Genomic DNA, 27529 nt, shown 5'->3' on the forward strand with positions numbered 1-27529 from the left:
GTTGTTTCTTTTGGTACAATGTAAACATAAAGTATACCTATGTAAGATACTAGATTGTCATACAAAAAAAGTATGAAACTTACTAGGTCCCCACAATTCTACTTGTATTGGCTTCACTTTGATCAAGTTCAAACAATCTTGCCATACCAAAATCTGAAAATTTTGGATTCATTTCAGAATCTAATAGGACATTGCTTGCTTTGAGATCCCTATGAATAATACGAAGTCGAGAATCTTCATGAAGGTAGAGAAGACCTCGAGCAATGCCTCCTATGATTTTGTAGCGTCTTGCCCAATCTAATTGTTCACGTTTTATTGGATCTACATATTCAATCAAATATTTTATATTGGATTAAAATATGAAGGAAATCTACCCACAAAAGACATGTTAAAAAAAATTACAATGAATATAATTTGAAATAAAGGTAGAAATAAAATCATACCAAAAATGAAGTGATCAAGACTTCCATTGGGCACAAACTCATAAATTAGAAGCCTTTCAATTCCTTCCAAGCAAAATCCTAGGAGTCTAACTAAATTTCGGTGTTGAAGCTTGGCCACTAACAAAACTTCATTCTTAAATTCAAGATCTCCTTGTCCTGAATTTTTTGAAAGCTTTTTCACAGCAATAACTTGTTCATTGGAGAGTTTACCCTGAAAACATATTAGGTTAAAACATATTTAACACTTTGGACTTGACATGTGGATCCTAACTACATACTTTTCGAATTGGGCTGAGGGTGGGTCATGGTTTTGAAACCTGGATTGTTCAATGAACCGTAAAAATGAGAAGTTTAAAATTTTTGAGATTGAATTGAGGTCGAACCTTAATGATATTATAATTAATTTAATAATTATTTAAAAAGTAAATAAATATACTAAATTAGTAAAAAAATAGAAAAATTAAGTAAAATCATTCAAATAAATATAAAGATCTATCTTTCATTTTTTTTTTTTTTTTTTTATATCATAACTTTCATAAGGAAAATAAAAAATATTAAATTCTAACCAAATATAAATAATTTTTGTTAGAGCTTAATAAATTACTTTTTTTATGGAAGGATTGGGGGAGATTCTAGCCTTTTGCCCTTAATTTTTCAAAAAAATTAGCAATATGCCCCTGTTTCGAAACTATATAGGGATATGCCCCTGTTTCGATACTCGATTAACTTAAAATCGAGTTTCAAAGAAATACTCGATTCATAGAAAATCGAGTTACTGCCGAATAAAACTATAAAAAAAAAAAAAAAAAAAAAAAAAAAAAAAGCATGGAACTCAATTTTAGGGAAGTCGAGTTCCAAAACGTCACTATAGGGCCCCTTGAACCTGGTATGGGGGCTTATAAAAAATTTTTGCAGGAAAACGCCGCTATAGGGCCCTAAAACGTCACTATAGGGATTAAAAAACGCCACTATAGGGCTCCCAGAACTATAGGGCTTCCAAAATTTTTTGCAGGAAAACGCCGCTATAGGACTTTAAAACGTCACTACAGGGCTTAAAAACGCCACTATAGGGCACCCTGAATATGAGCCAATCACACTTTTAAAAAAATTTGCAGGAAAACGCTGCTATAGGACTTTAAAACGTCACTATAGGGATTAAAAACACGACTGTAGGGCTCTCTGAATATGGGATGATTACACTTATAAAATTTTTTTTCACATGGAACTCGATTTCCTGAAACTCGAGTTCCATACAATTTTTTTTTTTTTTTTTTAAAGTTTGATCGGGCATAACTCGATTTTCTACAAATCGAGTATTTAATTGAACTCGATTTTAGGATAATCGAGTATCAAAACAGGGGCACGCTCCTATATAATTTGCAAACAGGGACATATTGCCAATTTTTTTAAAAATTAAAGGTAAATGGCCAGAATCTCCAAGGATTGGGAGCTTATGTCTAAATTATCTTAAGTCATGCTCAAGCCCTTTTGAGTACCCAATAGTTTTTTATGCCCAAGCCCATTTCACTACCCAATAATTTTTTTATGCCCAAGCCCATTTGAACGCTAGAATTAGAAGAGTTGGCGGACAGACCATTAAAATATTTGATTAAATGAAGAACAAAGCCCAATAACAATTTAAAAAGAAAGTGGTTGACAACAATTATTTAGTGGATGACTGAAAAGCAAGTTGTCCATCATGGATCATTTGCAGAGTAGACCAGAAGACAGCAGAGTGCAAAGGCAAAACGCATAGGGAGAGAAAAATGCAGAAACAACAATCAGGAAAAAAAAAAAAAAACGCAGAGAGAAAAATGCAGAAACAGCAATCACCAAAACCATGATAGAGAGAGCGAGCGAGACTGAGAAGAAGAATAAGAGGAAATGGTGGCGCGATCTAAAGGTCCAAGGTTGAAGAATGAAGATTCAACAATGGCTGAACCTGTAAGTACCCAAAATAGGAAGAAAGAAAAACTTTTAACTGAACCTGCGAGGACCATCCATGGTTTTCAAACCCGAAGGTTCAACTGCGATTCACACAGTTCACTGATTTTTTGCATGAGCCAGTTTTTAGAGTTAAAGAACCATTTTGGTAGACGGTTTTCGGTTAACTCGGTCGGATTGTATGGCCCAGCAGCCAAATCCATGGGGTGGAAAGGAAACTGTTTGAACCAATAGCCTACTTCAATCATGAGGCTGGTCTGCCCATTAAATTATCTCTTTTTGAAGTTAATGATAATGTAACAGTACCTTGTAAACAACACCAAATCTACCTTTTCCAATCTTATTTGCATTAGAAAAGTCATCTGTTGCTACTTTAATAGTTTTAAAGTCTAACTGCAAGGATTCCGCATTTCCAATCTCCTCCGCTGCTTGGCCTGAACAAGATTTTATTAGTGTCTTATTTAGAGAGCTACACAATTTAAAATACGTGCATGTAACACCAAAAACCTATCAGGTAATATTAACGTGCACAACAAATTTCATAACATTTTTTATAATTGCTGAATTGGTAAAAATATACTTGTTTTTAGCTGGACCCATAACCGACATTAATTTTACCTACTACTAACACTTTGCCACATCAATTGGGTGTGAAATTTTTTGTCTAACCTCTCAAAACCTAATTATTTATGAAAGTCTAGATGCCAAATAGAGTGGTATTTAATAATTTTCTAGTTATTTTAATGGAAGTCATTTCTTGACCAAACATATTGAAAGTTAATTGGTGGAAGCTAAGTATAATTTTATAAGAAATATTCACCAAATTATGTAGTAGTTTAACATTAGGCTCTTTTTGATATACAACACTGTAAATTTCTTTAAAAAACCTTCTCCCTTCTCTCCATGTGTGTGTGTTAAAATATTTAGTATTCTCAAAAAACATTAAGACTAATTATTATTACACACAGCTTTTGAAATTATATTTTGAAAACACGATTTCAATTATAATTGTGAAATTGAAAAAAAAAATCACAATTTTAATTGAAATTGTATTTTCAGCTTATGTGTGCAAACACACTACGTGTCGTAATCATTAATCTTAAATTAATCGTTTTTGAAAAAAATATGTTAATAAACTAAATAACAATAGAGTGGTGTTCTAACTCTGACACGGCAAGCCCAGTACCGTGGTGTTCACGTGGAGTGGCGAAGATCTCTCATAATCTGAATACCGTGACTTTCGAGGAGCAATTAAGAGAGATTGTCACCGCAATTATAGGTGTTGCTCCGAATATGGTAGTTCCACCATTAACAGATCCAATCCCGGATATTGAGGAGTGCACGACGAAGAAGATGGGATTTTTAAATTCAAACAATACTATCACAGAGGTGGAAAAGAAAGCAGGCCCCATGGTTGGGCTCACTCCCATATTGGGCTCAAGTGAGACGGGCTTGGCTTTAGAGTCTTTTTCTTCTCATACCATTACTAAGGGCCAGGAGATAAACTCAACCCGTTGCTTATTTTCCTTAAGGTCATACACCACGAAGGCATCAGGTGGGACATTGACAAGAGAGATGTCGGGCAATGTTCAGAAAAAGAAAAAACATGCACGCAAAGTGGTGGGGAAGGAAAATTTCATGCAGGAGGAAAGGGGAGACGAACATGGGGTGGATGAAGTCTAGGATATGGTGGAGGTAACAGATAACAAGGATGGTGGGCCGAAGAGGAAGCTACACTCACCATTGAAAGAAATCTTAATGGAAGTGGATGTGGGAAAGAAACAGAAAATACAAGGGGAGGTCTCGATGCTCAGTAAACTCATGGCACAACAACTAGGATCGGTGGCGGCTATAGGACAGCCCCACCGAAAGCAATGAGTGCAGTATGCTGGAACTGTCAAGGGCTTGGAAACCCCTACACAGTTAAAGCTCTCCAATAGGTGGTTTTGGAGGAAGATCCCACTTTGGCCTTTCTTATTGAGACCAAGCTTGTAGTATCGGAAATGGATGGAATCAAGAGCAAACTGGATCAGCAACAGGGTCTAGTAGTACCGAGTGTAAGGCGGGGAGGGGGTCTGGCGCTCCTGTGGAGAAGCTCTACGAAGGTGGATGTTCAAACTTACTCTCCTCACCATATTGATGCTATAATTACTGACGATCAAGGTAACAGGAAGTGGAGGTTTACCGGCTTCTATGGTAATCCAGAAACTGGTAAAAGGGAGGAATCATGGAGATTGTTGGAGGAGTTGGAAAGAAGATATGCTTTACCTTGGATTTGCATAGGAGACTTTAATGAAATACTACACCTTTGGGAGAAGGTGGGGGGTATTTTAAGGCCGGAATGGCAAATGAATAATTTTAGGACAACAATAAACCGTAGCAAACTTCGAGACTTAGGTTATATTGGAGCGGATTATACTTGGAGCAGGAGAATGGGGACACAAGGTTGGGTCAGAGAACGTCTGGACAGGGCTTTGGTATGTTGGATTGGATGACAATGTTGCCAAGTGTTAGGCTATACCACGTCGCCACCTCAATGTCGGACCACAGTATGTTGGTTCTCAAAACCCCCCAAACTGGACAGTGAGCGCCTTGAAGATCAAAGTTGTTTCAATTTGAATTTATGTGGCTAAGAGACAAACAATGTAAGGAAGTGGTAAATGATGCATGGGAGAGAAGAAGGAGTATGGGCACCCAGCACCAGTTCACGTAGTGCTTAGATGAAAGTAGGAAGTCACTCTTTAGTTGGAACAAAACCACGTTTGGTCATGTGGGTCGGAAGATCTCAGCACTACAGAAAAAACTCCAATGGTTGAAGGGAGTCATAATGGTCTTGTATGGATGGAGGAGATTCATGCAACGAAGTTGGAGCTGAATTGGTTGATGGTGGTTGAGGAAGATATGTGGCATCAGAGGTCGATAAATTGTTGGTTGAGGTCGGGGGACCATAACACTTCCTTTTTTCATGCCAAGGCCTCTAACGATGCTTGGCAGGAGGATGAAGAGATGATTGGGGGGATTTTTGTGGAGTATTTTGAGCAACTTTTTACATCCTCTCAACCGAATGTCAGTGCTAAACTTATTGATGCCATCCATACCAAAGTGACGGACAGGATGAATTCCAGACTCTTACAAGACTTCCAAGCCTCTAAGGTTGAGCAAGCTCTAAAGCAAATGCACCCTATGAAGGCACTAGGACCCGATGGTATGCCCCCTTTATTTTATCAGCACTTTTGGCCTACTGTAAACTTTATTGTTATACAGACTATTTTGGATTTTCTTAACAATGGTGCAGCTCCTCCCAAGTTTCATGAAACCCACGTTCTCATTCCCAAAATTAAAAATCCTAAAAGAGTGATGGACTATTGACCTATTAGCTAGTGTAATGTGGCCTACAAGCTAGCATCCAAAGCAGTGGCAAACAGGCTAAAATTGGTTTTGCAGGATATAGTATGTGAGAATCAAAGTGCCTTTATTTCAGAAAGACTCATCATTGATAACGTGCTAGTGGCTCATGAGTTGATGCACCACATCAATAGGAAGAAGAAAGGTAAATGTGGGGAGATGGGTTTGAAGCTCGATATAAGTAAGGCCTACGATCGGGTGGAATGGGGCTGTCTACAGCAAATAATGGCCAAAATGGGTTTCCATGAGAATTGGACTCGACTGATCATGAGATGTGTATCATTTGTTACATATGTAGTGCGCATCAACGGGATGCCTTGTGGTCAGATTACTCCAACTTGAGGTTTACGTCAAGGGGACCCACTGTCACCTTACCTATTCCTTATTTGTGCTGAAGGATTATCTACTTTACTACAAAAGTCTGTCCAAAGGAAGGAACTAAAGGGTGTTGCGGCATCAGCAAGGGGGCCTATAATCTCACACCTATTTTTCGTCGATGACAATCTGATTTTTGGGAGGGCCACAGTAAAGGAATGTGAGGAAATCCAGCAGGTATTACAGGTATATGAAGCCTCCTCAGGCTAGCAATTGAACAGGAATAAGACTTCATTATTCTTTAGCCATAATACAGCCAACGGAGTTAGAGAGACAATTAAGACGATGTTTGGTGCGTAGGTCATAAAACCACATGAATCTTACCTAGGACTCCTATCCTTGGAAGGTAGGTCTAAGAGGAACACGTTTGCCCAGTTGAAGCAACGAGTGTCGAATAAACTAGCGGGTTGGAAGGAAAAATTATTGTCGAGTACAGGGAAGGAGATTCTGATAAAGGCAGTTGCCCAAGCAGTACCATCGTATACAATGAGTTGCTTCAAGCTACCTGATACTTTATGTGACAAGTTGACTAGAATGGTAAGACAATTCTGGTAGGGACAAGTGAAGGAGGAGAAGAAGCTAGCATGGATAAGTTGGGAGAAGATGTGTCTGCCAAAAGAAAAATGTGAAATGGGTTTTAGGAACTTGAAAATGTTCGACCTGGCTTTATTGGTGAAGCAGGGGTGGCGACTGCAGACAAACTCAACCTCACTTTCTATAGAGTATACAAGGCCAAGTATTTCCCAAGGTGTAATTTTCTTGAGGCTACTTTAGGAAGTCAGCCATCTTTCGCTTGGAGAAGTATATTAGCAACTCAGGTAGTGGTTAAAAGAGGCATAAGATGGCAAGTGGGGGATGGTGAACAAGTTCAGATATGGAAAGACAAGTGGCTTCATAACCTGAGCACATATAGGGTAGTAACACCCGAGAATCTAGGCCTGCAAGTGACACGTGTTTGTGACCTAATTGATGGTGACCAAATGGAATGGAAAGAGCACCTAGTTCGCCAAGTTTTCCTCCCCCAGGATGTGGATGCAATATTAAGCACCCTCTAAGCACACATGAAGCTAGAGATCGTCTGATATGGGCGGAAAGTAAGAACGGGAAGTTTATGGTAAAGAGTGCATATAGGCTGGCCCAAGACATATCAACTGAAAGGAACTTGCCTGAAAGCTCGAATCCTGTTGCCCTGAAACAGGTTTGGAGGGACCTTTGGAATATGCGGGTGCTGAACAAGATCAAGCACTTTGCAAGGAGGGCATGTAGAGACATCTTAGCCATAAAGGAGAACTTATGGAAGAGATGCATCACCAAGGATAATCTATGTGAATCCTGTGGGAAAGAGCTGGAATTTGCATGTCATATTTTTTGGTTGTGTGATAGTGCAAAGGAGGTGTGGTCAATCAATAAGCTGATTTTGCCTATTGAAATCAACCCATCTTGGAGTTCATAGATGCGTTGTGGAAGTTACAACAATGGTCGAACTCATGCCTTGACTTGGTGGAGCGTACAATCATGTTGTGCTGGGGAATATGGAAATACCGAAATGAGAGACGACATGGTGGAGTGCGTAGAAATGGATTAGCTATCATAAGAAGCTCGCTAAGGTTATTGGACGAGTTTTAGGTGGTGAATGAGAAACCATGACCCATGAGAGCGGCGCCTACAAAGGAAACCAAATGGTGTCCTCCAGTACCGAGTAGCTACAAGGTCAATGTTGATGGGGCAGTTTTCACCAAATGGAAGCAGGTTGGTATTGGGGTGGTGATACGTGACTCGGCAGGAGAAGTGGTTGCTGCTCTAAGCCAAAAGCTCGCTCGTCCATTAGGTGTGTTGGAGATTGAAGCCAAAGCAATGGAGGTTGCTGTCCAAGTCGCGTTGGATGTGGGAGTCCGAGACGTCACTTTTGAGGGCGACTCCCTCAATATCTGCAACGCACTTAAAGGTGTGAGTGAGGTGTCTTTCTCTATGCAAAATATTGTATCTGGACTGTCGCATCTTGTATGAAACTTTAGATCCTATGCTTTTTCCCATATCAAACGGCAGGGAAATATCCCTGCCCACTTATTGGCCCAATTCACAAGTGGTGTAGAGAGCTACGTTGCATGGCTAGAGAAGTGTCCTCGTTTAATTGAGCACGCATGTGCCCGTGATATTTGTACTTGATTCCCATTCTAAATAAAAGTTTTTGTCTTCTTATAAAAAAAAAAAAAACAATCGAGCGGTGTTTAGAATGCTATAAATTTTATTACATAAGTTTTACAACGTTACATATCATTAATTACCAAATTTATAATTTAATTTAACATTAATTTATGGAATGGATCGCCCTAAGTGCATCCAGGGGCATTCGTTAAGCTATAGTAATTGACTAACATATCCCTGCATTTTATGATGAACAGGAAACAACAACAAATTTGGGTGAATGTCAGAAAAGCTTAAAAAAAAATTAAAAAAAAAAATTTCAAATACTCCCGTTAAGACTAAAATACCCTTTAAACCTTTTTTTTTTTTTTTTTTTTTTTTTTTTTTTTTTTTTTTTTTTATCTTCCTTTTTGCCCTTTTCATCCGTAAAAAACTTTTTCCCCAGGAGCACTGTTTTTAAAATTTTTTTATTAAATAAATATAATCAAAATTTTGCTTGTTATACTTTGGTCCCAAAATTATGAGCCCCCCTTAAGAATTTTTTTTTTTTGAATCTCCTAAGCTAACATATCAATTTTGAAATTCACACACACATAATGTATATAGTCACGATCAAGTTACACTTTATTGTCTTCTTAAAAAAAAAAAGTTGAACTTTATTACGGTTAGATTACGTGTTACATCATCAAATAACTTTTTATTAATTTAATAATTTAAAAACTTTACCATTGAAAATTACAAGTTATCTATGTACTTACCAAATTTCGTGCTAATAAAATGTTATTTACTATTCGCAAACATGAAGGATATATATATATATATATATATATAAATATAAGGTCAAGATCAAGTTATTCTTGGTGTAAATTCTAGAAACATTACACCACTCAATTTTTTATTGGTTGTCAATTTTAAAATATTTATTGTTAGATTACATTTTCTTCTTATAACCTTTATGCATATGAAATTTTAAGATGACCAAAGATCAATAACTACCTTATCCATAAATTGGTTAAATTTTAAATTATGCATAAAAAGTTAGTCTATGGATAGAATAGTAAACAATATTCGATTAGCATAAAATTTAACATAATAAAAACACAAAAAATATGCAATCCAATGATGAAAATTTCAAAATATTACCTCAATAACATAACTTAATAAATTTTTTTCAAGTTAATATTTTGAAAATCCCACCGTTGAATTGTATGTTGAAAAGATGGACGGAGTTAATTAGGCAAAATGATAAATATGTTGAAAATAGATCAATATTGACTCATATGTTATGTATTATCACATTTGTAATCATGTATAATGTTGTATTTCATAATTTTTTTCTCTCTCACCTCTTACTCACATCATATTATCTCTCTCTCTCTCTCTCTCCCTATTTATGAAGATAATAATAAATAAAGAATGAAAAGTGTTTATTTAAATAAAATAGAGTGTAGAATAAATAATTTAATGTGTATGTTTTTGAAAAGTGGTTATGTAGAATAGAAAAAGTAAGGTCATATATATGCTAAAATAAACGTGAATTTTTGTACAAGTTAATGCGAATGGTACAAAACTATTTTTAAATGTACTCTTAATAGATTAAATGACCCTTTTATCTATATTATATACTATATAATAAAAGTTGAGCTTAGGCATCGTGGTTGTGCCAAGCGGCGGCACCGAATTGCAAAAAAAAAATAATAATAATAAATTTTTAGATTTTAAAAAGATAAAATTTACATTAAAAAAAAAATTCTAATGCATCTTAAATTGTAGCAACGTAGACGTAGTGTAATCTAATTCTTCTTATTTTTTAATTACTCCACTAAAAAAAAAAAAATCTAATGCATCTTTTTTTTTCTTTAAATAAAAATGTCTAATGCACCTTAAATTACAACAACCGTATACTACACTAAAAAAGAGAGGTCTAATGCATCTTAAATTGCAGTAACTATATACCACACTAAGAAAAGAAAGAGGTCTAATGCATCTTAAATTGTAGCAATATTATTAGAATATTTTAAAAAATAGTTATAATTTTTTTTCTTATCTTCTTCTCTTAAAATTTCTAAGTTGATAAAAATCTTAATTTAATTACAATCCAAATTATTTTCTCCATCTATTTCTTCTTAATTTTCATCTTCATCTAATCCTTTTTTACATTTAAATTATATTATTACACCTATTAGCTGCAATTTTTTGGATTAAAAAAAAAACAGCAACGTGATATATGATTGAGTTAACATGATTATTTTTCACACCTCCATAGATTAAGTTTGAATCTAAGAGAAGTTGAGTTGAACTAAAACCATTTAAGAATGCTAAATTCAATCAATAAAAAAACAAATTACTACTCGAAAAAAAAAAAATATATATATATATATAATTTTTTTCCTTATCTTCTTCTCTTATAATTTCTAAGTTAATAAAAATCTTAATTTAATTACACTACAAATTTTTTTCATAATCTATTTTCTTCTTAATTTGATTACAATCCAAAATCTTCATTGATTATGTTGATTATTTGCTCACTTATGGCAACATTAAAATGGCTATGACTGGTAATTTATATGTAAACATTACATTGTAGTCTAAATACTTAAATCTTTGTAATTTATGGAATTTGTTTTTAGTCATATATATATAAGAAATTTATACATAATTAATACTTCCGCTACCATCAATGTTAGCAAGTATTATGGAAAGATTTTTAAGTGCCATACATACATATATATTACAATTTCACTACTAAGAGCTTTTAGAAATTTAAAACTTGCCATAATTTTTAAAAATATTTTATAATATATTTTTTTGAAAAAAAAAAAAAACTTACATAATATACATTTTCCATGTAACTTAATTTTTAAAAAATATTTTTACTATTTTATTTGTTATTAGATTTGATTATATTATCAAACAAAATATTTTTTAAAATTTATATATATATTTTTTATTAAGCTGTGCATCGCAAGGACATAATACTAGTTATTATATAAAATAAAAGTCTTTTACTTTTTGTTGACATTTTAAAATTTTGACCCATCAGCTTTTTAAAAACTTAAGATTAAAAAAAAAAAAAAAAACCATATCAAAGTAAAATCCAAACCAAATAGAAAAAGAAATCCCTCTCTTTGGGATGTTGCCTCTATATATATGCTAAGCTCTCTCTCTCTCTCTCTCTCTCTCTCTCTCTCTCTCTCTCTCTCTCTCTCTCTCTCTCTCTCTCTCTCTCTTCTCTCCTCTCTCTCTCTCTCTCTCTCTCTCTCTCTCTCTCTCTTTGGGTGTTCTGATCTGAGATCTCTCCATCGAGGTAAAAATTCTCTCATTCACGCTTTTGTTTTCGAAATAGTTTTGGCATATTTTGATTACAACTTTAGCTTCTTCGTTGGCGGCTCCAGGATTTTTTTCTATGGGGTCAGCAATGAGAAAATTAGGAATTTGTCATTTGTCATGAGGAGTAAGTAAAAAATTAAATGATTAATCTTTTTTTGTATAGATAAACTTCCATATTATATACAATAATTTAAAATAATATTCTAAATATAATTTAGTATACAATATAACTATATTATACAATAGTCTAAAACTGTTATAAAATAGGTAAGACAACAACTATTGAATGCATAAACTAATATAATTAAATTACTAATCATACATTTTTGTCAAGTTAATAATAACTTATTATATTTATATGTAATATCAATTATATAAAAATATATGATAAAGAAGGAGAAGACTAGTAACATACTTAGGAGTAGGACTAGGAGTAAATGTGAAACTAAGAAAATAAAATAGTAATTGATATAAGTTTTTTGCATTTGAAATGGATGACTTCTTAAACATACACATAGACATAGTCACTCTCTTTGAATTGGATATAAAAAGAAAAACTAAGAAAACAATAGAAGGGAGAAAGTGAGATAGAGAGAATGAGGAAAAAATTACAAATATAGATACAAATTTGTACAGATGTGTTGGTTGTAACAGTGATGTAATTTTTTTATTAATAAAGAAGAAAAGTACAAGGAAAAACAACTTCGTTTCGTTGTCAGCTACAAAGTAAGCCAGAATCATGGAAAGAATATTCACATATATATATATATATATATATTTTTAATGAATAAGCAAAATTTTTGGAACTGACACAATACTTTCAAAAAAATTCCACAACAAAATATAGGTGGCCAATTGTTAAAGGTAGATAAAAAAAATATTGTTTGTTGTGGGTCTAGATAAAAAGCAATTACAATTTGCCTCATATTATTGTAAAAATATTGTGAAATTAAAATCAAGATGATCATATTCAAGTTTCAAGCTTATTTCAATTGGGTTCAAACAAAATTTAGGATTAGGGTGTTCAAATTTTTATTTTAGGGGTCAAAATGAAAAAAATAAATATAAATTTTATATATAAATTTTTTTTTTTGGGCCAGGTCAGGGGGTTCATTTCCCTGGCCTTAATGTAAAGCCGCCCATGATTGTTGGTTGTTTATTTCATTATTATTATTATTATTATTATTATTATTATTATTATTATTATTATTTTGTATGTGGATCTTGGCTTTAACGTTTGTATACAAAACTAATTTCTTTCTCTATATTTGTTTTGTAAAGATTTTATTTCATTTTGTGTCTGACTGTTTATGGTTTCTTTTCATTGTTTAGAATTCAGACCCAATAAAACTTAATGCAATTTTTCTCTATAAAAATAAATAATAATAATAAATCAAACCAAACCAAATTTTTTCATGAAAACGGCTTTTGTTTGCTTTTTTGGTCCGTTTGGATTGAACTTATTGTTGCTGAAACTGAAAACTGAAAACACTGTAGCAAAATAACTTTTAAATGTGTAAATAGTATTGTGGGACCTATTTTTAATATTTTTTAATGTATAAACAGTGCTACTACAGTGATAAACAGTGCGTGAACAGTGATGGAACAGTGTGTAAATAGTAAAAATTGTCTCCTAAATAGTAAAATTACTGTTCATGTGTAGTAAAAAAAAAAAAATGACTGAAAACGTGTTGCAAAACGTAAACGTAGGATTAAGTTGAATCCAAACGCCCTCTTTATGTTAAAATATACTCCTATTATAACTATTGAATTATCAAAAAAATAAAATCTCTACACTCTTACTTATCAATTTTTATGTTAAAATATGTTAGAAAATTTACATGACTAATAGTGTTATAAAATATGTAGAAAAAAGTGTTTATTTAGTATTTATTTTAGAGAATACTTATATTACATGAATTGTAATACATCCTACAACTATAATTTTGCAAATAATTTCTTTCAGATATCACTTTTAATAGTTTGTCTATGCATGAGTTAATGTCTAGTTTATCATATATAAGTATTTCGTCATATTATAAGATTTTTTAATAAAATTCCGCAGTGGTTTCATACTTTCTTAACAATAAACCAATTAATTAACTTACTTTCTGATTTCTCCCTTGGCTTCCGAACTCTTAGGTAGATGCAGGAGATTATTATTAGTACCACTACTACTACAAAAGCAATAATGGACCCAACTATGATTACCGTTTGAGAATTGTTACCATCATTTCCTGAAAAAATCATAAAAATTAATGTTCACACAAAAATTTTCGAGTGTTATATAATATTCTAGTTAGTTTCGAAACTCGAGAAATTATGCAGGAAAAGTACCTTTTGCAGCAGAGGTATTGATTGATGGTGGTGCAATATCAGCTACGGAGGTATTGGTCGATGGTGGTGCAACATCAGCTACGGGGCCAAAGAAGGTGTACTCCTCATACCGAAAATTACAGCTGGGTGTAAAAATTACCGCACCTATCTTGCCATCACAACAAAGAGGAATCTGTCCAAATGCCGAAAGCAAGCAATCACTGCAATCTGTTTGAGACAAATCAGGTATGCATTGCACAAGTGTATATTGTGTTTTGTTGTTTATTCCTGTAGATTTTGCTTCTGCGAACTTTCGAAGAGAACCACCTGCTGCAGCTTGATTTCTTAGGCCATCCAACAGGGTCCTGAGGTCCTGATTATAAGTATCCAAATTGCCAGATTGATCATTAACATTATGTTGAGTGTAAACAGGATCATCGTCCATGATCCCAAATATGTTGCAGAACGAGTACCGTAATATGCAATACTCATCCTGTCTCATTGCTTCCTTCTGATTGGGACAATGCTGTATGAGAAAATTTGTAGTGTTATAGAGGCAACTACGGCACTCATCTGGCTTAACATCTCCTCGACAAAGTCCAATTGCATATACTTTGTCAGGGTCTCGGCCATAAGAAGAGTTGTAGAACCCATAGTCAATTTCAGTGTTGGAAGTGAGGGTGGAGAGGAGATGATTGAGGTTTCCTTTGTAGGTACTATTACTGGTATAGTCACCCTTGTCTAAACACCCAAAACTATATTTGAAGTCTGGCTTATCAGCAATAATGGCTTGAGCAAAGAACAGGCAAATGACTGACAGGAAGATAAGTCTTGAACAAACTTTTGCTATGTTTTCCATAAAATAAGATTTCAGGGGAAAATAGTTATAATATTGATATAGGCATTTTGTAGGGTGCACATAACCTCTATGGTCCAGCCCACGCTTGATAAAAAAAACACCACCCTAATGAGGTAATTGGAAAAGACTCAAAAGCCAACGTCACTTTCCTGGAGACTGAAGGAGTGTTTGGTTCACCCGCTCAAACAAGGAATTATAAAATCTACGTGGTAGATAAGTAACGTGATTTACCATTTTATTATAAAAATTTCACTTGTTTAAAATTGTTAGTTAGAAAAAAATTTTAAATAGAAATTAATTACTGATTCATCAATTTTAAACAAGTGGAAGTTTTTTAGTAGAATGGTAGACAAGTGATGTGGTCCACCAGAGGACTTTATAATTTCTCCACTCAAACACACGTTTTCAGTTTTTAAATAACATTACACATATTTTTATACATTTTTTTACTCACACATATTTTGACACAAGGATAACAACACATATTTTTAAACAGGTACACCAAACACTTCTGGACTGTTTGGGCGCGTGGAACATGCTGAAGTGACAACATCACACAAAAGACTCAAAAGCCAGCTTCACACATACCCTCTATGGTCCAGCCCACGCTTGATAAACCACCTCACTAATGGGGTAATTGGAAATAGGGGTGTGCATGGGTCGGGTTGGGTCGGGTTTAGGGAATTTTTTGACCCAACCCACCATGGTGGGTCAAAAAAAATTCAACCCAACCCAACCCAACCCACGTGGGTCGGGTTGGGTCAGGTTGAACCCATGGGTTTGACAATTTTTTATTTATTATTAAATTGAGTAGAAAAAAAATATAAATATTAATATATTAAAAAAACCTAAAGATTAGTATCAATGTAACTCCTTGAAAGCTCAGCACTAATGACTAAACAACAATAGTAATTTATTAGAATTTGTGTGAACTAATTGGTTTTTATATAGGATAGGAAAAATTGGTTATTTAAAAAAATTTATTAATTATATAATATATTATATATATATATATATATATTAAATTAGTATTAGTAGAAGGAATTGAGGAAATGTAAATTATTAAATATATAATATATATTTAAATATATATGTATATAAAAGTGCCCTACAATTGATTTTTTTTAAAAAAAATTATTAAATATAAAATATATTTTAAATATATATTAAATATGGGTGGGTCGGGTCGGGTTTGGCGGGTTTGTAATTTTATGACCCAAACCCAACCCGACCCACTATAATAATTTTTTTGGTAACCCAACCCAATCCACCAAGCCTTAAAAACCGACCCAATCCGGTGGGTCGGATCGGGTTGGGTCGGGTTTGGCGGGTCAGTGGGTTTTCTACACACCCCTAATTGGAAAAGACTCAAAAGCTAGCATCACTTCCTTGGAGACTGACTTTTTAGGCGTGTGGAACAAGCTGAAGAGAAAAGAGATATCTGGGTATACCACACGCCTAAAGTCACTGCCCAAGAAAAGGAGAGCTAAAGCAAAAAGAGACACGGATTAGATCGTTTGGCACATAACCACTCCACCTACAACTATATTCTATAACCATGTAGGTGGAGTGGTCCTAACTTCCATCCCATTCAACACGGTACATGGAATGGCATCTCGTGGAGTAATGCTAGAGACAATTGTTTTCGAGTTCTACTGTCACAAATAAACTCATGGAAAGTGGATGAACAGAATATAAACAGTACGAAACAGTATGTAAACAGTAATTTCTGTGCCCCAGTTGACACGCATGCAGAAAAAAAAAAAAAAAAAAAAAAAAAAAAAAAAAAAAAAAGCTGAAACGCGTCCCTTCCAAAATGTAGACACTATAAGCTCTATTCATACCGCACCAAAGTCTTTATGGACATTATTAGTGTATGTTTGGTTTCCACTTAAAACTGCGTTGTGTTTCTGATTTGCGTTTTTGTTCTTCTTTTTTTTTTTTTTTTTTTTTTTTTCACGCGTTTTGTTTTGGAGTAATGCGATTACTGTTCATTGAACAGTAACCGCAAATGTGGACTTTTGCAGTGAATAGTGCATATGTACTGTTCATGGACTCACAAATTACACTTTTCAACAACTTTTTCATTAAAAATGGGTTCCACGGTACTATTCACACATTTAAAAATTATTTTGCTACAGTATTTTCAGTTTTCATTTTTTAGTTTCAGCAAAATAAGTTCTATCCAAATACACCCTTAGTCTAAACAAATTGCTCAAATCTCTTTCTCTCACTCTGAAGAAGAAGCAGCAGTAGAGCTGCAGTTTCCTCTCTTTCTCTGTCTCCTCCAAAGCCTAGTTTGGCTCCTCACCCAAATTAAGAGATATTTCTTATTTCATAATCATTTTCTCACATATTCTTTGTTACGATTTATTTTTTTTTTTCAGATTTTCTGATACTTTTTTTTTATTTTTTTTTTTAAGATTTTAGTTCACCTCCTTGATTCCCAAAAAAGAAAAAAGAAAAAAAAAAAAGCAATATATTTGCACCCAAATTCTCTTCTCTTCTCTTCTCTCCTTTCAATGGAGTTGAAGAGGCCACAAACTCAGACCCAAGTAGCGATCTTATCCTTCACCTGCTTCTCTCTCTTCATCCTGACCGTCGGATTAGATGACCAAGTGCAGGCCGTACTACCACCACCAACAACAAAGGCCTCAGGCGGTGAGAGGTATGTTCAGATGCGGGCGGGTGCAGCGTTCAAGATAGCGGTTTTTGCAGACCTGCATTTTGGGGAGAACGCGTGGTCGGACTGGGGACCAGACCATGACGTGAACTCAGTAAAGGTCATGAACACTGTGCTGGACAATGAAACTCCTACAGGTGACTTTATCACTTCTTTTTTAATCAATCATGTGCTAACTTAGCTAGCTTTGTTGTGTTGTGTGATAATAAATGTGGTGGTTGTACCATGTAAGATGTTCGAATTGGAAGAGTTCATTCAACCGTAAAAAGGGGAAATTCAAGATTTTTGAGATCGAATTGAGGTCTGGGGTCGAACCATGATGACGTCATAATTAATTTAATAATTAATTAAAATCCTAAATATAAATATTAAATTTATAAAACTAGCAAAATTGACTAATATATCTATATATGTAAGGGAAATTTAATGATTTTCAAGCATATATTTAATAATTGAATAAGAAAGTTAATAAAATAAAATAATAACCATGAAAACATTAAAATTTATGATTAATTTTTGAAGTAAAGTTGAATATCTTTGGAGGATTTTAATTTTACTTTTTTTTTTTATTCCTTGTAAGAGATGGATAATTTAATTAAGTAGAATAAAATTGTGTTAAGTTATTTTTTTATAACAAAAAAAGAATGCTAAGGGGTTGGACCACACGGTTCTTGCCATCGGTTCGTGCGGTCCAACCCCGGTTTTACAGGTTCACGGAATTGCCACATATGCCCGGTTCTTTATGCTTAAAAAATCGTTTTTATCTCGGTTCTCGCTTTTCCGGGTCCGACCTCCTGTTCCGGTCTGGTTCTGAGAACTATGGTACCATGTTGTTTCAGTTGCCATGTCACTATTATTGTCCTACTAAATATTAATACCAACTGTTTATTTTTATTATTGAGAAAGAGGAAAGGTCCAAAGGATGTTGCTTTGAGTCTTTTGGTTGAATATTGTAGAAAATCAAGTTTATTTGTGATATGGGTATTGTTTAAACTTATTTGGGGAAATGAGGAGAGAAGCGAATTTCGGCAACACCATTGCCGAAATTCTAAGAAAAAGTAAAAGAGAGGAGAGAGAAATGATGTGACGGAAGTGGGAGAGAAAAAAAAAAAAAATTTGGCAATGGTATTGCAGAAATATGTGCCCAAAAAAAGCAGGTTGACCTACCCGAAATTGGGGACTGACCTGACCAAAATTTATTAAAAAAAAAAAACTAAATTGTCAATTGTGGCCAGAATGCTACATCCATAAACTATTTTATAACATTTTTACAAATTGTTGTTATGGCCAACTTCTTACTAATTCTCATGAGAGCCTATCAATAATATCATTTTTTTTATTTATCAATAATCACCTACCACATTAGCAGTTTGTGTAAAAAAATTTGTATTTATAGCATTTTGCCTAAAATGGATGATTACAAAAAAAAAAAAAAAAAAAAAAAAAAAAAAAAAAAAAACTTTCACAAACTGTTGATGTGATGAGTGATTATTGATAAATAAAAAAATAATGTTATTGGTGGGCCCTAATGAGAACTAGTAAGAAGTTGGCCATATCAACAATTTGTAAAAATATTATAAAATAGTTTATAGATGTAGCATTACTCTTGCCACAATTGACAATTCAATTGCCACAATTCCATTTTTTTTTTAAATAATTTCGGTCAGGTCAGTCTCCAATTTCGGGTAGGTTAGCCTGCTTTTTTTGGACACATATTTCGGTAATACCATTGCAGAAATTCCTTTTTTCTCTCTCCCCCTTCCATCACATCATTTCTCTCTCCTCTCTCTTACTTTTTCTTAGAATTTCGGTAATGGTATTGCCGAAATTCGCTTCTCTCCTCAATTTTCCAAATAAGTTTAAACAGTACCCATATCACAAACAAACTTAGTTTTCTATAATATTTAGCCAAAAGACTCTGATGCTTTTTCAAAAAGTATTTTTTCTAAAAATTTTTAAAAAGTATTTCATTTTTTTCAAAATTTTAAAGTGAAGTGTGTATATAAATTCATCGTCAAAAAATATGGTATTGACTTTTGAGAGCTCACAGAAGAGAAGTCAACTCATGTACAATGAACGGGACCAAGTGAACTTTAGACACTTATTCCTTTTTTTTTGCTGTCACATACTCTGTACAAGCATGCGGCAAAACCTTTTTCATAACTTATTAATGGTTAGTTCGTTAATACTTTGGTACTTATGATGCACACTTTTTTATGTAATGTATTAAGTCCAATTTCTTGAAGGGAGTTTGGGGTTAGTAATCTGTAATCTGGGGCTACTAACTTAGCAACTTGTTCATGTGGGTCATTTGTGAAGTGTCTCACACATGACTCGAAATAGCAATGATATGGGCCTTGCACTCTCTTACTACTACATGTTTGTTGTCTCTTTTGTCATGTTAGGATAAATGGGGAAACAAGTTTTAGAATTGCACCTTGAAGGGTCTATCTATTAATTTTAAGTACTATAGAATTTTAGTTTTGTTTCCAAAATTCGGACACTAGAAGTATTAAAAATAGATATCTCATGTGGTCAACACTAACTAGTCTATTGAGAATCCATAACAGACCCTCAATATTTTGGGACAAAGACTTAGTTGTTCTTGTTCTGTACAATCTAGACTTCTAAATATTTCAATGTTGACAAAGTTGATCAAATTAGATTAAATCATATTAAGATTACCGCAATTTGGCTTAGTTTCAAGAAACAAAACTGTCTATACATTTAGGTTATGCTGCACATATATAGACATTCATATATTGAACAGCATGGGCAGCTTAACATCTTGTTTACAGTATCGCTCTCATCAAACAATAACAAAGGTTGACCAGTTGTGTAGTGCCTTACAAATTGCTACGAGCAGATTTGGTGGGTTCGACCTTGCCATAATGACCAGTCTATTGATTCTATTCAATGAATTGATGTCCACTAGTTGGGTCGACTGTTTCATTTAGATATAGCATTTGTTTCATAATTACATGACCACACATTCAAATTGCTACACTTCAATGTGTTGTTGGTGTTAAGGGCTTAAGACATGCCTGGTACCACTTTGACATACATGATTTTCATTTCCTTTTTATGGGTACTCTCCATGGAATAGATTATGATATTGTGCCAAAAAAATTAGAGATCATTGCAAAGGCATGACGAACTTGTTGGGTTTGTTGTTTTATTTTCTGTTAAAATGGTTAGTTCTGAATGCTACACAAAGAAATTTTCGTATGATGTCTTAATGTTCTATCTATACTGTACTAACATGCTGGGAATCAGTGTCACTTTTACTTGGTGACTGTCACCCATTGTAGAGACAAGATCACCATTATTATTTTCTGGCTTAGTGCATTATGTTGAAAAAACTTAAATTTCATCTCTATTCCGATATCTTGAATTGTTTGATATTCAGCTGAATTAAAAGGTTACGTTTTTGCTTAACGTATCGGTCTACCCAAATAAATTACTCCAATGATTGTTAAATTCAAGAAGTTAAGCGTGCAAAGCTTGAAATAGAGCCCTTTTGCATAGTTAATATTTTCATTTATTTATTTATAGATTGTTTTTTCGGTTTAATACTCTAACGAACTGATTGGATAGCAGATTTTGTTGTATGCCTTGGAGATGTCATTACAGCCAACAATTTCCTAATAGCAAATGCCACCTTGTATTGGGATCAGGCAATCTCTCCAACAAAATCCAGAAATATTCCTTGGGCCAGTGTGTTTGGAAACCATGACGATGCACCATTTGTATGGCCGATGGAGTGGTTTTCAGCCCCTGGAATTCCTCCACTTATTTGCCCAGCAGTCAACTCGACATATTCAGGTTAGCATGTTGTATGAAATGTGGTGTAAAAAGGCTGGTGACAAACCAGCCATCACTAGTGACAGGCAACACTCCTTGGGTTTGTCAGTGTTTCCCAGGATTATGATTGATCTCTCATTGTTTTGGACAACTGCCTCATTGGAGCTTGGCCTATTGTAAGCTGGTATAGAGTCAAAATGATATTCACGCAAACTATGATGAAGAATACTGAAATTACAGAACCAAGTGAACCATAAAATAAAACCCTCGTGCAATATTTTGAAATGAACATAAGATAGCCTTTTAGATGATGTTTATAATGCATTAGCGATGGGATACAGAATTAATCAGTAATCATAAGTTCATAACAATATATTTTTGCTCACTTATAATAGTTTAATATATGTTGGCAAGAATGGCATTTTGCACAAATTGTTGACAATCAAGGAATTGATTGCATGGAGTAAATCAAGGGATTGGAGGAATCAATTATAAAGATGTGAAGATCACATTCAAAATATGTATGTAATAATTTGATTGTTTACCTATTTTCAAATTCTGTAAATTCCATTATAAGTCTGAGTTCCCTTGTAATATGTTCAATCAAGAGGATGAAGATGTAGCCATTTGGCTTTTGGTGTTGTGTACGTAGGTCTTAGTGATGTAACCACGTTAATCTCTTCCGTTCTTCCTTTCTCATCTTCCATAATATATTACTATTTCAAAATTTGAAAATATAGAAAATGATGTCATTCTAACATGCAAATTCTCAATAGTATCATAATATACGATTCTCTTCTCGTACGAGAGATTTAAATACTTTTTTTTGGGATGATTTAAGAATCACCCATTCACCAACCACAACTTGTCATGTGGGCAAATTGTGCACAAAGTTGTGCACAAAATAGTAGCACTAGAATTTTCCATGATTTAAAGATTTTTATATTAGCTTCTCTCTGATGGGGCCATTATGTCTGGCAGGAGAAGAAGCATGCAGCTTCAGAGGCACACAGCGTATCGAGTTGATGAAACACGACATTGAGCATGATTTGCTATCTTATTCTAGCAATGGTCCTAAAGATCTTTGGCCAAGTATATCCAACTATGTTATCCAAGTCTCATCATCAGGGTTCCTCAAAAAAAAAAAAAAAAAAGTCGATCCAAAATCACCCGTGGTATACCTGTACTTTTTAGATTCTGGCGGCGGGTCCTATCCAGGAGTTATCTCAAATGCCCAAGCAGAATGGTTCCAGAAAAAATCTGAAGAGATCAACCCTAACTCAAGGTATTAGAACACAGAAATACTTCTTTTTTTAACTACTTTTTGTGGAACCTTATTAGCATTGACTATAATTAATTGGAAACAAGGTTTAAGTAGCCAGACTCTAGTTCATTGATTTAAATGGTTTGCAAGAGAAAGGAATAAAATGAACAGAAAACTTTGGAACATTGCTCCCGATGTGGATTGATTAAACAGAAAGTGAAAAGGAAAGAAAGGTTAATTCCATTGAGGCAAATAGTTGTAATTGACAATGCTGAGGTTTTGGTTTTCTTCTTTGAATTGCATCAATAAGATACGGAGAATATTCATTTAATTTTTTTTTTTAAAAATATAAATCTGTTTCCTTCATATTCTTAATTAATTTAGTGTTACCTGACAGCGTGCCCGAGCTAATATTCTGGCATATTCCAAGTCAAGCATATAAGAACGTTGCTCCACAGTTTGGAAACGGAATAGACCAGCCTTGTGTAGGCTTAATTAACAAAGAACCTGTTGCATCTCAAGAAGCTGAATTGGGTATCATGGATCTTCTTGTTAAAAGGCCTTCTGTCAAGGTAAGCACACAGATAAGCAAGCACGACATACATAATTATATTCATTTCAAAGATAAGCAACGCACGATCGTATTCTTATGTAAATATATAGATTTGCACATACATACATATATTCATGTTAGATGCCTGCTCTCTAGGTAACGACACAAAGGAACAAGCATGTGCACATATGTACATACAAAAGTACATATACCTTCATACACATGATACACATCAGTGCTCCTAGACAGACTGGGTCTAGATTTGACCTTGAAATTTGAATGACCCCATTTTCAGCAGGATCGATTGATTACTATTACCAAGTCAAATAGGGAATTTCTTGATACACAAGCTGGCCAGGCTTTGCCTGGCTTGATTTGTATGACTTGGCTTTTGTGGCCCAAAATGACCAATTTTTTTTTTTTTGTTATTGTTCCATTTAATTGACAAGAATTACATTAGAAAAGAATGAAAACTTGTTTTGACATGTTGAAATTAGAGTACCTTGTATTTGTGTCTTTTATAACTTCGTTGCAGTCAAAAGGAGCTTTTCTTTTTCTTTTTCTTTTTGTTCTTTTAATATTTTATTTTTTAATGTTATGTTTCTTTTGGTTATTCATCATGATTAATTTATCATGTTGTACTTCTACCCACCCCCCCCCCCCCCCCTCTCTAAATTGGTTCTTCATGATTGTATGGTACCTAGGGGTGTGCATGAGTCGGGTTGGGTCGGGTTGAGGGGATTTTTTGACCCAACCCACCATGGTGGGTCAAAAAATATTCAACCCAACCCAACCCACCGCATAAATCCAACCCAACCCAACCCAACCCACATGGGTCGGGTTGAACCCATGGGTTTAACAAATTTTTTTATTATTATTATTAAATTGAGTAGAAAAAAATATAAATATTAATATATTAAAAAAAAACCCAAAGATTAGTATCAATGTAATTCCTTAAAGGCAAACAACACTAATGACTAAACAACAATAGTAATTTATTAGGATTTGTGTGAACTAATTGGCTTTTATATAGGATAGGAAGAACTGGTTATTTTAAAATTCTTATTAATTATATAATATATATTTATATATATTTATATATTAAATTAGTATTAGTAGGAGGAACCGAGGAAGTGTTGCTCTACAGCTAATTTTTTTAAAAATTATTAAATATAATATATATATATATATAAGTGCCCTACAGCTGGTTTTAAAAAAAAATTATTAAATATATAATATATTTTAAATATATATTAAATATGGGTGGGTCGGGTCGGGTTTGGCGGGTTTGTAATTTTATGACCCAAACCCAACCCGACCCGCTATAAATTTTTTTTTTGTAACCCAACCCAACCCACCAAGCCTTAAAAACCGACCCAACCCGGTGGGTCGGGTTGGGTTGGGTCGGGTTTGGCGGGTCGGTGGGTTTTCTGCACACCCCTAATGGTACCATTATCTTTTTTCATTTCTATCACAATACATTTCCCTGAAAATATGAGTTCAAGCACCCATGACATTTGAGTCACACACTTGCATCTAAATCATCTTCTATCACAAATGCAGTTTAGGATGGTCAGCTGAGTTTTGGTAATTGTAATTATATCTTTCTTTTAAATGTGGAAGCAGTAGAAGCAAATATGTTAATGTTTTGGCAAGAAAGTTGAAAAAATCCTGATCAGTTTTGGCTTGAGAAAAGCTCGGAATTGGAACCACATTTTTAATATGCAACATATGTGCTTAGGGTTCTTGAATATCAGAAACTAAATGAATCTATGGCTTGGGTTTGACGGATATGAATGGGATCATTTTGAGTTCTCTCTCTTTTTATTGTTGCAGGCAGTATTTGTTGGGCATAACCATGGATTGGACTGGTGCTGCCCCTATGAGAAACTCTGGCTCTGCTATGCTAGGCATACTGGTTATGGTGGCTATGGAGATTGGCCTAAAGGAGCTAGAATTATAGAAATCACTCAGCAGCCTTTCTCTATTAAATCTTGGATAAGGATGGAGGACGGTGTAGTACACAGCAGAGTTACCTTGAGTCCTTGAGTACCTGATGAGTGAGACACAAGAAGATTATTATTTAGTATTATTTATGTTTGCAAGTCAATTGTATTTTTATGTTTTAAGTTTTATTAGTTTATTGGGCTTTTAGTATTTTAATTTAGAAGTAAGGTTATTTTTGTAATAAGGCAATTAGGGTTTCCTAGTCAATTAGAACTAGGATTTAGCAATCATTTATAAGCAACCTATTGTACTCCTTGAGAGTTAGTTGATATTTTTATGAATGGAAAAAATGACCGTTTGATCTTTCTTTGGTCTGGTGTTGACTCCAAGTCTACCCTAAGTGCTGACTTCTAGGTCATATCCCTTTATTTTATGTTGGATATTTTTATAAAAAATATTATATCTATTTTAATACTCATTTATGTATATCAATTATCTCTTAATGTCAGATATGTTGATTGCTAAATTTTGAAATTCAAATATAATTAAAAATTTGAATAGCTTTTGTCAATGGTTTTAATTAGGAAATTTATGAACATTAACGTGATATTAATATCATAATTGCCAGCATATTTGGTTTTATTATCTTATTTGAATATGACATAATAACGTCATATATGGAAGAATTTCAGTACTTAAATGTACAGCTATTGCTGAATTATTTTATGTTACCATATATACACAAATGTTTACTATTTGGTTTAATAGACAGTGGTCAAACCGTTAGCAATTTTTTGTAACATATATTCAGGAAGAAAACTTTTGAAAAGGTTTTGTAATAATAGGCTATTAAATGCTTGGCATTATGACTCTTTCTTTTCTTGTTTAGCAACTTAATCTATGGGGCATTAATTTCAAAGATTATGATTTTTTTTTTTTTTTGTTCTCAACGTACAGAAGCTTTTGATGACTGGTTTATAATATATATATATATATATATAAAGAAAGCTATTGATTATATATATATATTAATTTCAATAACTTTATGACTATTTAATTGATATCAAACGTTTTATTTTTTGGCTAAGGACAAGCAAAATGTCTGCCCTATATATATGGAATGAAATAGAAGTTTCAAATACACACATTTGTATTTTTGAATTAGAAAGCTGTAGACTTTTCAAAAACAATTTTTTGTCTTAAACACTTACCATCTATTACTTCTTACTACTCACAAAATATTCTATCTTTTACAAAATTTATGGGAAAAGAAAGTACTATAGAGAGCTTATATCCTACGAGTAGTGTAGGCTCGCAAGGATAATCAGCAAAGGTGGCTGGGCTGTTGTATCCTGGGGACAACGTGCAGAAACTATTTGTCTAACTGCATCAGATATATCGTAGACAGCACAATTTATCTCAAGACAGTGACTTGGTCGACGCCTCATCTCTGCCACCTGTTTTTGGTAAAATCAAATTGTGTAATTTTCAAGGAAAATTCAGGTATTATCTCTCCTTTATTTCCAACAATTTGAGACAAATCGTTATGGAGAACACAAAATCATCATTGGAAAATGGTAATGTTATGTCTAATTCCTCTGGAGCGGGTGATCTTAATAAGCCATTCTGCTTCCGTGGTGTTAACTTTAAGAGGTGAAGACAAAAGACTTTATTTTATCTTACTCTCTTGAATGTGGCTTATGTGTTAACTGAGAAAAAAACCAAAGAAAAAGAAATCTGAACAATTGACTGAAGAACTTTCTCAACATGAAAAAGATGTTAAGAAATGGGATAAGGATCATCTTTACTGTAGAAATTATTTACTTAATTGTCTTTTTGATGATTTGTATGATTATTATGATCAAGCTTACAAATCAGCCAAAAAGATATGGAAGGCATTGAATTAAAAATTTGATACAGAGGAAGCTGGATCCAAGAAATATGCATGTAGCTGATTTTTCAGATTTCAGATGGTTGAAGGCAAGTCCGTGGTGGAACAATCCTATGAACTCCAAATGATTTCACAAGATGTTCAATCTGAAGGCATTCGAGTAGATGAACAAATGCAAGTTTCAGCCGTCATTGACAAGCTGCCTAAGTCTTGGAAGGAGTTTGCCAAAGTCCTAAGACACAAGCAAAAGGAACTCTCCATTGAATCCCTTATCACTCGTTTGAGAGTGGAGTAAGAGGCTAGGAACCAAGACAAAATTGTTGAACTCCATGGAGCAAGTGGTCCGAAGGTAAATTTTATTTCTTCAAATGAAAACATGCCAAAAGCCAATGTAAGAAATAACAACTATGTAAGGCCTAAGAAAAGGAACTTCAAACGTAGGCCAAATGGAAATCAGCCTCAACATAAGACCCACTCTAATCAAAGAATGAACCAAGCACACCATTCTAAGCATGCTCCAAACAATGGCAGCCACACTAATAATAGCAATTATGCATGTTTTGTATGTGG

At 33.8% G+C, this 27529-nt stretch overlaps 2 protein-coding genes across 2 annotated transcripts; one reads left to right on the top strand and one right to left on the bottom strand.

Moving 5' to 3' along the window:
• On the bottom strand, positions 1–14817 carry LOC115989834 (cysteine-rich receptor-like protein kinase 29). Its single transcript, XM_031113711.1, has 5 exons — positions 13980–14817; positions 13751–13879; positions 2694–2821; positions 444–654; positions 1–321 (listed from the first exon to the last, which is right to left on the bottom strand). Exons 1-5 carry the CDS (start codon positions 14815–14817, stop codon positions 83–85), a joined length of 1545 nt encoding a protein of 514 aa, XP_030969571.1. The 3' UTR covers positions 1–82.
• A 2482-nt stretch (positions 14818–17299) lies between these two features.
• Positions 17300–25442, top strand: LOC115988465 (probable inactive purple acid phosphatase 16). Its single transcript, XM_031112039.1, has 5 exons — positions 17300–17637; positions 21101–21325; positions 22286–22589; positions 22966–23140; positions 24958–25442. Exons 1-5 carry the CDS (start codon positions 17340–17342, stop codon positions 25168–25170), a joined length of 1215 nt encoding a protein of 404 aa, XP_030967899.1. The 5' UTR covers positions 17300–17339; the 3' UTR covers positions 25171–25442.
• Positions 25443–27529: the final 2087 nt, after the last annotated feature.

Source organism: Quercus lobata, chromosome 5, assembly GCF_001633185.2.
Source record: "Quercus lobata isolate SW786 chromosome 5, ValleyOak3.0 Primary Assembly, whole genome shotgun sequence".
Classification (NCBI taxonomy): Eukaryota; Viridiplantae; Streptophyta; class Magnoliopsida; order Fagales; family Fagaceae; genus Quercus; species Quercus lobata.

Excerpts from the sequence above, each read along its gene's own strand:
- LOC115989834 (XM_031113711.1), bottom strand. The coding sequence starts at position 14,817 with ATGGAAAACATAGCAAAAGTTTGTTCAAGACTTATCTTCCTGTCAGTC. Across the intron at positions 13,880-13,979 it reads CAATACCTCTGCTGCAAAAG|GAAATGATGGTAACAATTCT; the intron begins GTACTTTTCCTG and ends TGATTTTTTCAG. Across the intron at positions 655-2,693 it reads GATTTGGTGTTGTTTACAAG|GGTAAACTCTCCAATGAACA; the intron begins GTACTGTTACAT and ends ATATGTTTTCAG.
- LOC115988465 (XM_031112039.1), top strand. The coding sequence starts at position 17,340 with ATGGAGTTGAAGAGGCCACAAACTCAGACCCAAGTAGCGATCTTATCC. Across the intron at positions 21,326-22,285 it reads AGTCAACTCGACATATTCAG|GAGAAGAAGCATGCAGCTTC; the intron begins GTTAGCATGTTG and ends TATGTCTGGCAG. Across the intron at positions 23,141-24,957 it reads TTAAAAGGCCTTCTGTCAAG|GCAGTATTTGTTGGGCATAA; the intron begins GTAAGCACACAG and ends TTATTGTTGCAG.